The sequence below is a fragment of the Ptiloglossa arizonensis genome, chromosome 2 (genome assembly GCF_051014685.1).
Source record: "Ptiloglossa arizonensis isolate GNS036 chromosome 2, iyPtiAriz1_principal, whole genome shotgun sequence".
NCBI classification, from domain to species: domain Eukaryota; kingdom Metazoa; phylum Arthropoda; class Insecta; order Hymenoptera; family Colletidae; genus Ptiloglossa; species Ptiloglossa arizonensis.
This window is the reverse complement of record NC_135049.1, coordinates 8431704-8450972: the sequence shown is the minus strand read 5'-3', so window position 1 is coordinate 8450972 and position 19269 is coordinate 8431704. Positions and strand designations below refer to the sequence as shown.

The 19269-nt window shown below is 30.9% G+C and overlaps 1 protein-coding gene across 4 annotated transcripts in view; it reads right to left on the bottom strand.

Moving 5' to 3' along the window:
• Zip (myosin heavy chain 10) overlaps positions 1–19269 on the bottom strand; it is a 58114-nt gene that overhangs the window by 25231 nt on the left and 13614 nt on the right. For 3 of the 4 annotated variants that reach the window (XR_012991217.1, XM_076305235.1, XM_076305236.1), the window contains exon 4: positions 13423–13446. The exons of the other annotated variant lie outside the window; for it this stretch is intronic. Coding sequence is in view for 2 of the 3 variants with exons in the window: in XM_076305235.1 (XP_076161350.1) it covers positions 13423–13446 (24 nt within the window). In the remaining variant the exon portion in view is untranslated. The remainder of the gene's footprint in view (positions 1–13422; positions 13447–19269) is intronic. 4 annotated transcript variants of the gene reach the window in all.

Genomic DNA, 19269 nt, shown 5'->3' with positions numbered 1-19269 from the left:
TTCGAGATTATCGCTCCACAATTATAAAAAATATTTTATACGAAAGATTGTTCTAAAAACAATAGGTACGAATGGGAATACCCCCTTAACACCTTAAGACTGGCCCGTACTACAGAAGCCATGCGTGAACAGGGGAAAACATACTATCCCGTAGCGGTACGTCGATGCTGGCACGCTCTAGTTTTGGGTAAAATAAAGCTACAATGGTGTAAGAACAGACGCTTATGTTAACATTCGACAGACACACGATAAAAATGTATCAATTAAACCATCTAGCATGCACGTATGTTTTGTAATTTTCACTCAAAGACAAAACATAAGTTTGTACGATAATCACGGTATAATCATTTAATTATTTATACACGAGTATACGTTTATACACATTTATAAATTTATTACACAATTTTGTGTAAATCTGACACTATAAGAAATTTACAGAAAGTGTAACAAAGTATATACGACTAACGCAGAAAACACAATGTAGACTGAAACGATCACCTAACACTTTTTCTGCAATCATTCATTAGAAATATATAAGTAATAATATTAATTACTAGTATGTAAACGAACTTTTATTATTCGGATAAAGAGCGAATTTGATTCAAATAGATTGTACAGCTGTTTGAGCTAAGGTTACCTGGTCACGTTAACGGGTTTATAATAAACAAATTTTTAATTTGTATTTAATTAAATCCACCGAAAGAGGCATCTAAAAGCATCTTTTGTAACAGAAAGTCATAAAAAAAAAAAGAAAATTAAATATCCATCCGTACATTCTACTATCTTATTAGTATTAATTACGATAATTATGCCAGGATTATTAAGAAGTCAGAAATGGAGAAAAAAGGAAATTAAGAAACAGAAAAATAGAGTATAACAATATATCTGTATGCAGAAAGAATTTTATATTTGTACAGATGAAAAATTTTTAATAAAAAAAAAAAAAATGTTCAGTTTTAGACTTAACTCTGAAGAATTTACAGTTGAAATGCAATGCTATTGCCTATTAGAAATATGCATTCTTCCGCAATCATAATGTATATAGTAATAATAAAGAAATGTTACAACGCTTTAAAAACAGTTTTGTGCAGAACTGAATGTAAAAACTATAATTGAATTGTTTACGTAGATTTAAAAGTAGTTGCGATATTAATTGGTCTCCAAATGGATAAATATTACAGTTCGTCAAAATCGTTTCTGAATTCTTTATTTAAACAACAATGTTTGATTGAACACTTGTCAACACTTGTTACGGTAAACAATAATAATCGAAAACTACGAACGCGAGAGCTATTCTTGTCAGTGTATAAAAAAACTTTGCCGGCGCGCAAAATTAGCGCTACGGCTATATATGTGATGCTCGTATCAAATTAAAGAAAATTGACATAATTTATCTTTAAAGTGTAAGTAAATTTACCGCAGCTACATATAAAATGAGAAATCATGACAAATTTTGTAAAGGCAATAGATAAATCAGGACCTGGATTTGCATACTTAAAAACAAAATTCTCATTCATCTCGAATGTTAAAAAAATGTAAAATTTAATCTCGAAATCAAAGATTTAATAAGAGGGAAATTTTACACAAAAGTTAAATAATGTGGAGAAAAGGAGGGATATAAAATATTTAGTTGTAATGTCTCACTCAGACATGGATTTTATTTCTCTAAATCTTAATTACATGAATGATGAACAGGAAAATAGTTTTTATCACGCCATTTCGAGAATGGAAAAACGATACTAGGGAAAAGAAATGTTTGCAATGCTTGTAGATTATTGCCTAACGCTTACAAACAATACGAAGGACTCGATGTACAAACGTCAAACAAGATAAAATCATTTTTAAATTTGTTTGTTTGAAAAATATTATAGATAAGTCAAATTCCACATGAGATATGTAAGATGCTATTGTGTGTGTGTGTGAAATGCGATAATAAGTATAGATTTATTCCGACTATATCGGACTAACAAGACGAGTCAGCGGATGTAAACAAATTAAACAAATATAAATGATCGACGTATGGGCAAGCAAAAACGAAGTTATGGTTTGTCGTCTTCTGTTACACGAACTCCACACAAACGTTTGTTTATTTTATCCGACTCGTCTCGTTGGACTAGGTATAGACGATGGATCAGGTGAGTTTTTCCTAATGCTGACATAGTACAAGCCGAGTGTGGTAATGCGTGAAAACGAAAGGAAAATATGAAGTGTTTGAGATTGACGAGCGAATGAAGTGTTTCCAAGGCGTGAAAGAAGAACGTTTGAACTGAACGGCGGAGTGTTTAAACTGAGGTGCGAAAGACAAGCAATTGAGATGGCGCCAGACTGAGGAATTTTAGGTGAACGTGACCAGATGCATGGAGTGGGAAAGGTTAAGGATTAGAATGAAAGAGAATGAATGCGTGTAAGAATATAGAATGTGAGAGAAGTGTGTTTGAGATCACTTGTTAGAAATTAGGCGAAGCGTGTCGTGTTGAGTCGAGAAAAGAGTTGCATAGTCAGCGTAGAGCGTAGTCAGTATAGTTATAGTTTGCGTTTTGTTGTTGTTTTATTTCTACTATTTTCATTCAATGTACTTATATCTTAAAACTATATTCACCTTTCAATAATTCACCCAATGATCCTACAAAATTGGGGACTCGTTCGGAATAATAATTTCCCATATATGATATTTACTAATTTTTATTCAACGAGCAATGAAATAAAGTTGCATGTCTCTTACACGTTATTCGAAATTTTGATCTAAATAAGAATTTTTCCTGTCTTTAATATCGAGTACGCTACGAATAGACTACTGACGAATAGAAGTAGATGAGCATTGGCTTTTAGATTGATATTTTCTCAACTTATCCCAATTGAAATGTGTTCCAACACTTTTTGGGAGAGGTTTTCTGAATTCAATACTCTGTTGTAAAATTTGTATTAAGCGAAGAACTTTTCGCAAAAATTCAAAGGTAATACGTACTATACTCTGTCCAACGAGACGAGGCAGTAAAAATAAACAAAAACTTCACATGATCGATGCTGCAGCAGCAGTTAAGCGGCTGTCGGTCAGGGACGAATTTGTAATAGGTTTTCACTGAGGGCCCTCGTATGCAACTCAAGGCGTTACGAAATAAAAAATCTGAATGGTAAAGGAAAGTGATTAATCATTACGCATATTGGCAACGAAAATGGTTTCGTGAATGGTACTTCGTGGGCTTTTGAATAAAAAAAATTGTAAATTACCGCGAAGAAATGGATTCCATACACTTTGAGGAATAGTTTTTCAAAGGCATGAATAAAATTAAAAGTAATGCTGCTATTGTGACGGTTAATGCACCATACTACTCGAGAAAAATGAACAAAACTCCTAACATTCGTTGGAAAAAAAATAATAATAGAATTGATGTAAATCGTTAAACAAGAAGAGGTAAATAATGTTTATGCAATTGACGAAATTGCAAAATTAAAAAATATAACTACACTAAGGCTCCCACCTTGTCATTTGCGAGCTGAATCCTATAGAATTAATATGGGCACAAATTAAAAATTAGGTGGCAATAAGAAATGTTCATTTTACATTTGCCCATATGAAAATTTTATTTCATGGTGGAAAATAAATTTTGGGAATTAGATAGTACTATCGAAAATTCTTTGGAATCATTTATTATAAATATAAATGTTCTGATACTTCAGACACGAGTTAAATTTTATATAATTTTAAATGCCCGATCATTCCTTTAATTATTTGTATATATTTATATTGTCAATAAATATTTCCATATTAATATAGTTTCTTCTTTCTAAATATTTAGAGTTCCTAAACTCCTTTTTAAGCTTCGAAGACCGTTTGTACAATACCATAAAATTTCATTAAAATATATACTGATATATTCAGGAAACTTTCCCTTATCTTTTAAAATTACATTGAACTTTCTAGTACTTTTAGTACGATGCTTGTAGAGCCTCATTCCCCAAACAAAAATCCAAAAGTCGAATTGCTGTATCACACCTAATTTTCGATAAAATACGAGTTTTTGTAAAAACTCAGGAATTAAAACAAAAAATAAAGTATTACATGAAACGTCAAAATATTAGAAAGTTCTACTAATTGGTCTTGAAAAATAGAGGAGAGTTTCTCGAATATAGTGGTAGACAATTAATTAATTGCTTTTGGTTCTAAATAGTTATAAATTAATGTTAAAGTTTAAAAAAGTGCCATGTGCGAAATTTTTCCGTATTATTTTTATATTTTTATCTCTATCCAGAATTGAATTCTGTAAACACTTCTGAAGAAGTGTTTCTGCTTAGCAGAAATGTTAAAATATTCAACACCTATGGAGGAATTCAATGGAGTATCCACTTTATGTAAATAATGTGATTGTTTTCTTTACTACTTCATTGTTTTGTCGTTTTTTCCCTCATATATTTCTGTGGATACCAATCACCAAAACATGAAATACTTTCTAATCAATTTCAATTAACAAAAATTCTATTGAAAATTGTTGTTTCTAAACTCTTGAAACTGTTCGAAGTAAAAAGAAAAGTACTTAAAATATTATCTATAACATTCGAAACAGAAAATAATAATGACAACTGATCACAAAGCAAAAATAGAGTACCTCGCCAAGTTTTAAAAAGCAATTAATTTATTGTTCAAAATTGCGTAAAATAATCTAGCATATTACTTTTTCAAACTTCCCCTTTCTATATTTCTTTTTAATGTTAAAATACAGTCTTTCTGAAAAAAAACTGAAAAAAAGTAAGCCCATTTAGGACAAAATCACTAAACTGCAGAAGTACCCTTTCTTTGGATGGGAAGACGTGTAAAGAAATTAAAGCGAAGTTACATGCTGTTCATAAAGACCATGCACCTTCGATTACAATCATCGGATATTGGTTGAATGAATTCAAGGAACATTCGTTTTTGATAAAGAGCGCCCAGGCCGTTATATTGAGCTGATTACGGAGGATATGGTCAACAAAATCCATGATATCGTGTTAGCAGACCGTCGGTTGAAGATCAAAAAGATTGCCGATATTGGACACATATCAATTGAATACGTAGAAAATATCCAACGTGAAAAATTGGGCATGAGAAAACTAACGGCAAGATGACTGCCACGTTTTCTTATAGTGAAACAAAAATGAAACTGTATTTATCCGTAATCGCCACAGCAAAACTGTTCGAATTACGTAATGAATTGCTACCTTATCTACCCTATTCTCCAAATTTCTCCCCCTGCGATTTCTTTCTGTTCTCAAACTTTGAAAAATGCCTTGTCGAAAAGAGATTCATGTCAAACGAAAAGATCATCGCCGAAACAGAGGCCTATTTTGTAGATTTCCACGTAACCTACTTTTTAGATGGCTTCCAAAAGTCGGAATTTCGACTATGTTGAAAAATAAATTAAAAAAAATGTTTAAAAAATGCGTTTCTTTACCGTAACACTTCATTCCACAAATCAGACTCACGTTGTTCACGTCTGGCCCCTATCTGATTTCATGAGTCAGACTCGTGACATTCATGTTTGGTTCGAAATATTTATCACGAGTCAGACTCGTCAAAGTACAGTAAGGAGTTAAGTGGTTGACGCGACTAGCCACTAAATTATTTTACGCAATTTTTAACAGCAGTTTGATCACTTTTAAATACTTGGTGATGTTCTCTATCTTTAGCTTTGGCGAAATTGTCTTTCAATACTGGTTTGATTTTACGGGATCTTTTCCGGAAATTGATTTAAGAGTGTCGTATGTACCACCCAATGAGAGATATATAAACGGGATAAACCAAGAATGAGTGAAATAGAGTAACTACGAGCAAGTCTTGGATTATCTGCGTTCGGTGACTCGCAACCGAGAGAGATAAGGCATGCACGCGGAATGAATCATTCTCGCTTTCAAGTAACAAAATCGGAGCTACCAAGTTACTTGAAACTGAGTTCAATAGTGATATTTATCTCTATTAGAGGTCGAACTACCAACGTATTGTCTACGAAAATAATAGATGCACCGAGAGCGAGGAAGTTTTACATGGCATGCACTTGGTGTCTATAATTTCAAAGCAATGCTGCAAGCATATTAATGTGTCAACCACTACAGTAAAATAAACATTTATGCATTTACCGTCGTATCTTTGTAAGAGTATTATCAGTGAATTAGCAAAATGTTCTCAATGAAAATTAATCCAAACACAATCTTATTTAAATCACTTTTAATTATATAGAATACAAATCATTTTTGAAAATCCACATCACACCATTCATAATCCTTATCATGATACAATTACAGATATAAAAATAAAAATTGATATTAGTAGACAAAACTCGATTTCGCGTGTAGGTTTTATTGTTCTCGCTCGTAACTGATGGCCGCTTACGCTGAACGAACAATGACACTGGTAACGATAACTTCATTACGTTCAAACGGGTGTTAATTAAACGAGAGTTATTTTAATTACACTATCCAACATGAATTTTGTTTTCCTATATCCAATGAGTGACCCTTGTAAAATTCTCATCTCAAACATGAATATAGCAGCAAAATCGTTATATCACTTTTCATTTTTAAAAAACATACCTAATATTTTGTAAAACCACGTGATTTTGGAACTAAAATAAAATATTACGGGAACGTCTCCAGCGCCTGCACTAATCAAAATTAATCCTTATTCTTGGCATGTACATTGGTTAGTGCAGATACACTGATGACTATTCCCTTAATGTAACGAATTAATGTCAGGAAGTGTATATCCCAATTTTCTTTATCCATTTATGACTGTTAGTCACAGAATTGTAAAGAACTTTTCCGGGCGATTCTTAATTTAAACAATTTTGATTGATGAAAACTCTGTTTATTGGTTGGTTTACAAACATTTTAAAATTTATACATTGTCGTATGTTTCTAAAAGAGAAGATAATGAATGAATAATTTGTATATTATATTATGTTCAGAAATATAATGTTTATTATTAATGAAAAAAAAAAACAATTTACATTTATTTGTTAATAATTAAACTAGGGAAACATAATAACATAACCAAAATTAGATTAAAAAATTTCCATATATATCAATATATATTATTTATAATTTTTTTAAGTAATGATCAGTCGTTCCACTTTTTGATTTAATTACTTCTTGCATCTATTTTTGCATAGTATTAACTAACTTTTTAGTTAAATTTTGTGGAATATTGTCTTATTTAAACAATATTTTAGATTTTAACTCTAATTTAATTTTTTATATATTCTTTCAATATTAGGAAATTGTAGGACTGTGTGAAGTTATTTGGAAACATTACATAATATCTATTCCCTTACTTTTCTTGCCAAATATTTAAAGTTTTTATCTTGGTGAAAGATGAACGACCTTTCACAATATAATTTCATTGCATTTTGGTTCAAATTCTTTTTTAAAAATATACAACATTAAGTAAATCTTAATGCGATATAAGGAGCTTTTCTTGACTCACTGTATATATAGTGACAACGTTTTGATTAGATACTATACGTCATATTTTAAGGTGTAACATTCAAATACGAGTAAAATTATGTGTAAATTCGATAAAAACTTGATACTGTATGTTCTGAAAAACTTTTCATTAAATTGGTTAAACTAAGGGTATCAATTTAAAAACATAAATTATGAAAAAAATCTAGAGCGATGCCCAGGAAAAGTTGAATGAAATCGAATTAACAGTTAACGTGTTATATTTTGTTAAATTACAGAAAAAGCGAGATACATTTACAAAAGTGAGTCATAAACTTATTGGCACAGACAGGGACTAAAAGAAATAATAAAAGATTTTTTCATGCATTTCATTTAAAAAGTATAATGTTTAAATTATGAACTTATAAAACTATGAAGAAAAAAACAACAATTCATGTTATCATTTACAGTTATAGAAAAATGAAACAAAACAATTCCGTGCATCAATTCACGTTACAAAATTATCAGCACATTTTACAGAAATTAATAATTTTAATAATCTTAATATTTTTCAGGCCGTCCTTTTTGTTTCATTACTTCGGAAACTATCTTTGGCATTAATCCTATAATAATTTTTAAGTAATTAAAAGTGTTCCATATTACACCATTCCTCTACTAATCTACATTGCAATGTCGTTTTATTAGTTATTGAACCTTTTCGTATTTTATTATCTAGTCTGTTCCGCATGCTCTCAATCGGATTTAAACCTGGTGACTGAGATGGTGTATTTATGACCTTTGGACAGTTATATAACGTCCATTCTTATATAACTTTTGATTTACGTTTTGGGTCGTTGTCCTGGTCTGTCAAGAATACCCATTTCTGAAACACTTTGCTTTGAATTATTCTTTAATATATTTAAGTATATCATTTTGTCCATGATTTCTGTGATAAATTTAAAATTTCTTACCTTATACTATAACGTGACTAGCAAATGTTGAATTTACATATTTTACAAAATATTACACCCCTCCAAATCTCTACAGGTTTCGAAATAAATTTTTTTGCAAACTCTAAATGTTTTTTGATTTATCACACTGACGTATGGTTTCTACCTGGGTATGCAACAACTATATAAATTCTTCGCCAACACTTTTCGGACTATTTCATTAGAAATAGTTTTATCACAAAAATGTTGAAGTTCAACAATAACTCATGGGACACTTACTCTTGGATTTTCTTTGACTTTTGAAACAATGAAACTTTTTTCAGACAAGTTCAGCAGTTTCTTCCTCCTACGGCCAGTTTTGTTTTGAATTTTACCTTCATTTTTAAACCGTTTAATAATACTTCAGATGGTTGAAAAACTTCTGTTTACAATATTTCCAATTTCGTTGTGTGATTTCCTACTTTTCCAAGAGGAAATTACTAAATCTCTTATACTTAAGTTGTTTTTTTTTCTTTTTCTTGCCATAGCAGTATGTTACTGCAATATTTTTTTTCTATTAGACTTTTCCTATCTTACCAAGATGTTAAGTGATCGTTATAACGCCTTGTGTTAAGTATAAAAAGTAGCAAAGCAAACAAAAAAGATCAGAATTGGATGAATTGATTGTTTTTCGTAGAGTATGGTAGGTATGCCAATAATTTTATGACAACAATTGATGTACGGGGTTGTTTCGTGTCATTTCTTCAAAACTATAAACGATACTATTGCTTTTTGGACGTTCTTCCGAAAAGTCCCAGTGGTCAATTGGCATCAAATTTGGAAGAGAGAGGGAGTAAATTTTAAATATAAAATTTTAATTTCGGTTCTTTAATAGTTTTCAAAATATTAATAATAAAATTCCGTGTAATACATGGTATTCTACCTATACGTACATTACACAGACGTCACTAATACAATTGTTATTCTTTGATTAGTATCGTCGTCACTGTTGGGTAGCCGACTAAACAGCGACGATGTAGATCTCCATATCTATAGGGTGCTCGCGTAATTTTTTTCACGTGTTAACCAAGCTGGCGTGGTATCGCACTCTCACAACTGATGAGAAAAAATTGATCCCAACTCCAACACATTTCGCACAAAATGATATTAATTACAAAACTGTTCGACCGAAAATTACAATGACGTAATGTTGTGGATTTTATGTAGGATACCCTGTAGAAACTAAGGTTCAGTATTGCTCTGCGTCATCGGCTATTCGATACTCGGTACAAACGACAACGACTTCTACAACGAAGATGGTCGCATTAATAATGTCCGTATAAACAGAGGTCAATGTATTGTGCGGAGAGCTTTTTATCAATATCTCGATAATGATTAAATACACGAAGCTAAAGTTATATATTTAAGACCTACTCCTATCATCCTCTTTCTTTCCAAAATTTGATGCCGGTTGGTCACTGGGACTTTTTGGAAGTACAGTCAATCTTTTTCCCATAGAATTATAAGTTCATAGTCTAAACATTACATTTTTAATTTCTGTTTAATCCCTGTTTGTGTGTCCACAATTTTGTGAATCACTGTATACAAGAGATACCATTTAAGTTGACCTAATGAAATATCTCTTGCGAAGGGATTCGAATTGCATTATTAGTTATTTAATACACGGATATTTTTAAGATCATTTTATGGTCAACTTTTTTTTTCTTTTTTTTTTCTTCTAAACGAAATTTTTTATTTCGACCAAGTAAACCTATATATCTTTTGCATTGAAATGATTTTCTTCTGAAACCTCTATTTTTTAGAAAAACATCTACAAAATCTTTCGCACTTCTTTTAGATTTACGAAAGCCAAACCTAAAGACAGTTACCGATAACTTGTATCTGATCGAAGAACTACAGATCGAAACGGAAGTAATCTTGGAGATATTGTATCGTTAGCTACACTTACACAGTTATTATTTCATTATGAGTTAAGTATAGGATACTTAACAATTGCAGAAAAGACTGAAATAATTTTTATTTATGGTGAATCAAGACGAAATATTAATGAGGCTGTTAATTTGTATGCTTTACGGTATCCTGGAAGAAAATGTCTATTATGTTGTTCATTTTAGCGTATAAACGAAAAGAAACACACAAAAAAAAAAACAGTTACAAACAAAAATAATGAAGATCGTATAAGCTGCAATTGTCCACAATCCAGGTACAAGTAATTGTTCAACTCCTCTCCATTCTAAAATATCTCGAACAAGCATTTAGCGAATTTTAAAGCATAAGTTGCATCCGTACAAAGTATTCTTATAGCAAAAATTCCACGGAAATGATTTTCAAAGTCGAGTTACATTTTGTAAGTGGATCCAAGATTATTTTCCCGAATTCTCTGATCGACAAGGTCGCTTAATCGAACATCACAACACTTCAGAAAATATGAAAGAGAGAATTATAACTGCTTGTCGAAGTATCAAGAGACAAACTTTAATAGATGTGTATGCATCGATCATTTCTTAAACGCATTAATAAATATTTGGGAGGTGAAGATCACCATTTCGAGCATTTATTAGAATATTTTGTAGTATCGGATTTTCCGCGCTCGCTTAGGCCTGCTTCGAGCGTAGGCCTAAACAAGATAACGCGCACGGTCGGACTTGAGTTAAACTAAACATTTGGCGCCGATCGGTCCGCTAACTTTCCTGGAAGGCACGAGTATCCTTTACAGGGGGTCTTGTGCGACGCCCGAGCGTGAGAATGCATGGGGATGAAAGGGAATACATGTGGTTCGGAGAAAGTGAAGAGTGTTTGGGAAAGAAGAACGATTAGGATGGCCGAACGTGACCGAATGTCTGAAGTGAGAGAGACTGAGGATTGGAATGAAAGAGAATGAATGGGAATGACTATATAGAGCGCGAGAAGAACTCAGTATGGGACAGTATGACAAAGTATGACGACGAGAGTACGTCCGAGGAGTGTGTCGCGGACAGTATGACTGAAAAGACGATAAAACGAGACAATTGAAAGACGTACCAAGTGAAACTAACCACCGCCACTACGTCTAACGCTATTATCACTGTAATTTATAATAAATATACATATGTCCATAAACCACGCACGAGTACAATAGTTATTTTGGGGGCTCGTACGGGTATCAATCACTCAAAGATCTCTTCTCAAGTGATTCGAAGAGAGAAGAAACAACAACAGGAAATTCGTGCAAAACCAAGAATTTTTCGTAAAAATGCGAAAATGATGCGTAAAAAGTGCATGCATTGACTCTCCTTTAAATTTTAATGACAATTTACAACCATTGAATAATATTAAACTTAATAAAAATATACATCGATTAAAGGAAGTCTTCAACTCAAGACAGTTAAACGACATTTTTTTTCTTTGCATTTCTTGAAGATTTCAGTATCAAAAATTTATTTCTAAATTATTAGATCGAAATTCAAACAATTGGAGAAATCATGAAAATTGGAAAATAACCATGTACAAATAAAGTCGAATTAATTAGTGAATACGAAGCGCTTGTACTCTCGCAACGGCACTAAAAAATATCCATATTTTTCTTTAAATTTCGGCACCTAACAAATAAAAATTAATAAATATATTTCTTAGAATAATACGAGTCTGATAAAAAGGACTCAAGTAATATTTAGAAGTAAATTCTGTTATTGAATTCGTGTCTGAGGCGAGAAATTCTGCCTTAATTGGCCCAATGGATATTGCAAATTCATGTTTTGATTTCAGTATCAAAACTCTGGTAACGTAATGTTTATAGTGTGTTGCGTTCCGTTGAATCTTATAATTTCGGTTTTGGATTTTGAGAATTCGAATCCAGTTGTTCTATTCCAATTTTGCATTCTGTTAATGTTTCCTTGGAGCAAATTCTGTATAGTTGGAACTTTCTTCTTTACATAATTACTAGTTTTACATAAATATATTATGCTATTAAAATAAAACAGTGTCAAACCATTTAAAAAAAAAAAAAAAACAAATTATTTTTTGTTGGTCATTGGTATTAAATATCAAAAGAAAGAATATTTTAAACTTTCAGAATCTGGTCACTGTTTTGGATGGTACTGTATATCATGAGTTGGGTGGTACTGTATATTATAAAATTAATGTTTGTCATAAAATTGATTACCTTAAAAAGATTAGAAACTGTGTGAAATTGTGTTATTTCTTACATTTTGTACAAAAAATGTATAAAATCCACAGATTTATCCGTGTTCATCTTTACATAATTTGTATCGAAGCCTGATTTTTGCAAGTCTGTTAAATGAAGTCCCCCTCCCCAAAAAAGAAAGTTTTTATTTTAAAATGAATGGGAGATCATTCTCAAATTTCAGTTTCGTTAACACGAAGATACACGTAATAATAGAATTATTATTCCAAAAACTCTTGTCTTTATACACAGCATATAAAATAAAGTGCTTAATAAAAGCAATACTACATAAAAAACATATAGCACACGTATATACGCCTACAAATACGACATAGAATACATTATTAAGTAATTTAATTAGTTGACTCTCACGTTAATTACCGCAAATTTATCCGAAACATTTCCGGAACCCTGAATCCAATGAGCAGCGAGGAAAATAAAGGAAATTTGTTAGAATTCCAGACTACTTTTTTTTTATCAACTAATAAGTTATTATGTTAAAAATATTTTAAGTAAATTAACATCTCTTTGTTAGTTACAAGAGTAAAAATACATGTTGAATGGAACGCAAGATTATTTTTCCGAAGAACAATAAAACGGAATGAATGTTTGTTAATTTAGGTATCTTTTAAAGGAAAGGATATTCATTAGACAAAAGACTGTACATAATAAACGATACGCTAGAATGTAAATTTTTACGTGCACATAATAATCAGGGTAATTAACGAAATTATTGAAAAAGCTTTCCAAAGCCCAGGTGATAAAACGATTAATGGGACTGAGCGGTTGAAAAATAGAAAAACAAGAGGAAATGAAAAAAGACATGTAAAGAAGGCAAATAGCAGATAGTAGCGTACATATCGCGTGAGCGGAATGTTGATCATTTTGTTGTTGACTTACTATGATTAATGCCGGACTCGGTGTCTAGGTGTGTCGTGGCCGCCGAAAGTCAGCACCGGGAATAAAAGAAGTTGCAAAATTAAATTTACGAGTCCAATCGCCATTCGAAGTTATTTCTTATGTTGTTTTCACTAAGCCTTTCTTTTTTAAATAATCAACATGCGTCGAATTTATTAAACAGTTAATGCAATTAATCCAAAAAGTAATTCGACGAAAGTCGAGTAAAATTTTCATCTATTGAAATATTATCCACAAATTACATTAATAGATTGTAGTTCCATTTTCAAATACTTCTTTCCTTCTTATTAATCAATAGAAACAACAAGTTCGGTCAAATATTAAATAACTTAAATTCTATTTGCAAATTTAAGAGAAAGTGTTACACTATGATAATTGAAATAAATTATTATTTTCACTATCGTTCCTTCTGTCTAAACAGGTAATTTAATTGCTGAATTATACCTTCTAACGTGTTATGTATTGTAAAACCTTCCGCGACTCTTGTTTACAATTTCGCATTTTGAATAATTCGCGTAGTTACTAATATCAAGTTATGAATGACATGAAAAATGAACGACGTTCATTTTTTACTATATAAGATCAAAAGTGTGAAAGCGTACAGTGAGTCAAAATAATCTCATAAGAATAATTTAATACCGAATTAAGCCTGTAAGTTGATCTTTTGACTGAAAAAGGAAATATTCTTCAAAATCCAATAATCTACGATAGCCTATTACGATCTATTGCGATTAGAGAACAGTTTTCGAGTATTTGACGATCAATTTCATAAAAACGATTCATGCAGCTGTAGCGAAGTCCGCGTTTAATTTTCACAATTATTTTTTCAGAATAAAATGCGGTAACACGATCTTAATCCAAACAATTGTCTCAATTAACAAGTAATTAGAATGTCAATTTACCTAACGATTAAATTACAATGTACCACGCGATGCATCTTTTGTTACTCATATTGATTTTTACATGAAATAATTCTTACAATTAAGCATCAATTAAGCACTAAAACAAGTTACAATTTATATTTTTAAGTACTTCAAGTTTTAGACATTCAAGAATCGAATACATTGACTTTGCTAAAGTTACACTTCCATTAAATCTAAATTATCCAAAATTCTATTGAAATCTCTCGTTAATTGTGTACAATTGCAAATTTTAACGATACAATGAAAAATTCGAAACTGTTTGATATGTAATAACATTCCCTTAATAGTTTTATTTTTATTTTTACCTTATACATCTTTCTCTTACGCGGGGGATTGGAACTGTCCTACCCGAGGGGTTGAATGATGCTATTTTTTGAATACTTTATTTCAATGGCCGCATTTTATAAACAGTTATAATTTTATATAGAAAAAAAACTTAAAATTTCAATTTTAGAAGATAGTGTATTCAAGTGCGAAAAACGCCTGCTTTATAAGCAGAAAGTCCAAAGTTCGAATCGTTCATTTTAAATAATTAAACCAACAATTTCTCCGTCATTCTTATATCAAACATATGTATAATGCATTGTCAATACTTCATTTTTAGGTTTTTTCATTATATATTTACTTAAGAGCACTTTTTCTAGCTCCATTTGCACACTGATGTTTTAACAGAAGAGTTCATCTGTTTGTATAAAAGTTCATTTACAAGTTCTTGTCTCACGTTGGCTATATGACCTAGCAAGTTTTTTACTAAATCATTCATCAAGGTATAGAAAACTGCTAATGGAGTGGCAAATTTGTATAGTGAAGAATGAGACAATAAAAATGCTTATTTCCATTTAGTTGAATATAAAGTTTGAGTATGTCAATCGTTTTCCTGCTAGGTTTCTCAAAGCGGTGCAAGATCGGATAAAAATAAATCTTTACTATATTTATGTACAATATATATAAATATTATATTGTAAAGAATAGCACTTTAATGACTAAAGTTACAATAAACGTTTCAATCAGTAAATTTGTAAATAAATGATTTGTATATCATTTAATAAAGATACTGTAAATAGATAATGATATTTATCAAATAAAATCGTATGAAATTTAATTATTTAAAGTGAAAATTGGAACATAAGTCTGAAGACGTAAAGATTTTACCTCTATGCCTCCCCCCCTCATTCGTGTAACAAATTTCCCGGTAAGACAAGTAAGACTTTGTTATTTCAAATTCGTATTATTTTTAAAAGATGTTGATTGGAATTATCATTCGACGTCCAAATTCACCTCTCTAGATATCATCAAAATCTCCGATGGAATAGCTACAGGGTCCCCTTATTAATCATTTAACCTTTTCGAGGCGAGGGACAGAGCGATTCGTTGCAAAACTCTGTTACTCAAAAGTGTGTTTACTCACACACCAGGGGCAACGTACAAATCTCATTAGTTAGCGATTTTTACGATCTTTCACATAGTGAGTCACATCGAAAATAAGTCGACACATACCCGAACGATCTTATGACTTGCAATTTCAAGCATTCCGTAGCCCTGCCTAAGTATTCAGTACAGTAATGGCCAACCTTGAAAGGTAGAGAAGAAACTACCTGCTACATAAATCTCATAATTGTCAAAGCTGCTTTTTGAAATCTTACAATCAGAATATACGTATAAATGTAAATGAGATATAAACAAATTAATCGGAAAAAATAGAATTCTTTTTGATAATAAAACAACTATACTTCTATAAGATTAATTTTAGATTTCATCATTAAAAAATCTTTCTTCGACCCGATTGCAAAAATATATTTTGCATTTTTATTTCGTTTATATTGTTACTTTTACGCCAATAATAAAACAAAAAGCCAGACCAAAGACGGTTACAATTTTATTCAAGTAATGAATAACAGATAAGACCAATATATTGTGTTTTCTTTATAACGTTTATTTAATTAAACAATTAAATTTGCATTTGTTCATTGTGCAATGTTTTATTTCATAATTAAAATTCTAATTTTTATCTAACAAATAACAAATAAAAAATTTGTATCGTTCACCAGTTATTTGAAATTTTTATCCTTATAAAAATATTACTATTTTTGGAGTAGATTGCTCTGCCCGACTATCATTTGTTCTGAACAAAATGCATACTTTTCCAGCAAGTAGGGATTTCATAATGATAACGATATCAGAGATGGATGTGCGAAGTTTCTTATGATACATCCAAAGAATTAGCGCAGTATTGTAAAAGAACACAATTGCTTTCTGAAATTATGTTACTTATGTCTTAATGAATCTACTCACTTTAGGAATTGAAAAAAATCGAATTTGTTTACATTTTCTGAAAGCATGATGTATAGAATACGTCGCTAAAATTACATTAAAAAATGACGACCACCCCCCACCCCCATCACGTATTTATAATTTATTATTTTCAAATCTAATCAAATATTTGTTTAAGTTCGATATGGTGCTTAGAAGGGTCTAATTTACATTTGCTAAAATTCTTTCACAGAGTTGGTAAGGTTTTAATTTCAATTTTTTAAAAATGGTCAGAATTACCCCAACCTACATAAATTCTAACTCTCGACCTTACAAAACTCAACATAAATGTTTGAGACGATTATTTCCCAACCCATGTATATGAAACATATTCATTTCTAATTATTTTAGTAATTTTAAATGACAACCTACACAGATAAATAGAGCGGATGAATATCTTCGTACGTAGTGCAACACGATATTTACCGTTAAAAATAAAAAATCAATTGTTGCTTTCAGAAAACATAAATGAAAATAATTAATAGTTCCCGACACGAAATACATGAAGTTTCTTTCAATCATTTTTCAAGGTTTCAATCGTATTTGGAGATTACGAAATCTTTAGATGCACCGCAAAGTTATCGATCCGTGTGATAAAACAATTGAAACATGTACAACAAAATTAAACAGACTAAAATGTATTGGAAAACGTATAATAAAAACAATTTCTCCGTATAAAATTTCCATACAATATTTATGTATACTGCCGTTGAAAAGTTCAAATCATCCTTCGATCTTTCTAGAAATAAGCCTTTTTTATATAATATTACTAAGTTACGATATAAAATCAAAATTGCATATCGTAAATATGTTTTACAAAACCAAAATAAGATTACGAATTGTTCTGTATTGAGGAAACACGCAGTGTTGAGTTTAATCGTTTTACTGTAGGTCTCATTTGGTAATTAATTATCGAATTGTTTTGACTTCGATACTGTTTTGTTGACAAGTGACAGCAGTCTTCCGTTATTAACACGTCCACAGTCCGCTGACCCACATGTGGGTCAGGGCAGTTTTGATTCGAGAAATGTCACCCGTACCGATTAAACTGCAAGCTTTTCTAAAACTGCAAAACAGAAGCATATCACAGAGATAATAAGGCGTATTATTTAGAAACGAAAATGAAATATCGATTGCTATGAGTTTCGATACGATTTTCTATACATTCGAATGATATTCACGCTTAATTTTAAATAAACTATTTATATATAACTAGTACAACTATAATTTTCAACTAAAATTATACTTAAATAATGTCCAATTTATGTGTGAAGAGAATATTTTCTATAAAACATTTCTGCATGTATGAAAATAGGTTCATTTGTTTTAAAGACCGAAGGGTGATCCAAAGTTTTAAGTAATGTATATATATTACTTATTACGTATTTGCATATGTAAACAATGAACACATCTATCAATTTCCAACGCTGAAATCTCAAATACGAACGTCTACGATATGAAATGCTAAGATATGTGTCGCCTTATTTTCGATGTAGATACGCCCAAACAGCCATTAAAATCAATGACTGGATAACTGCGTCCTCCTCTTGTTAAACAAGACAATATATATAAGGAGAAATATGTGTCTCCTTCGAATTTAAGAATAAATTTGGTCATTGCTAAAATCGTTATTCCAAGAAGGAACTTAAGCAAATAGTCCAGTCTAACACTTCGAAAACATTGATATTTTTTCTTTTACACTTTTTTATAAATTAAAATTTTCGAAATATGCTCCTAAAGGATTAGATAAAAATTAGATAAAATTCATAAGTCTTCTACAGCGCAAGTATTACTACGTACGTATAAAACAATTCAAGTTTTTATTGAAAGTAAAACCATGAAGAAAAATCACAAAATTGATAAAACTACATCTTTATGAAAACGTCTATCTCTCCGAAACGATTTACCAGAAAAATGTCTCAATTCACATATGCTAAATAACGGATACTTATTGAAATATTTAATACGACTCTACAAATCTCGACAATGGCGGAAATAAAAATCGGGCTGCTATTTAAAAATATACTTTGTATGAGACGAGCTGCCCAATTAGTAGTTGAAATAGTGGCAATTGGACATAGCAGAAGAGAACAATACAATCTTGAAAACAAAATCGTTCAGCAACTTGATAATTTTGAAGAAAAAAAAGAATCATTTCCATTTTCTTCAAATGTCTATATACACATGATTTTGACATGTTTAGTATTTGCTACATTTCTCGCACTAACAAACTTCTCGTTTTGTTCACCAGATTACAAATTTTGTCTTTGTCCGTCTCGATTGAAAAAAAAATCACTTTTTGGACGTACAAGCCGATAAAACACGTTTTCCGTAAATGACACAAATGTTATTTACTCCACTTGTTGCCGTATTCCTTTCTCGGAACTCATACAATACGAGATGACGAAAATGGACTTTTAGTTACCATTTGATCGGGTATTTAATACAAAATTCTTATAACTTCACGATCTGTGGCTTTTGAATACCTTCTACAAATTGAACTGAAGCATAAAAGTTTAATCACTCAAGTCCTTCTACCTCTGTGTATTTATAAAACGTAATGCAAGAAGTATGAATACGCTGCGGCACAAACTTA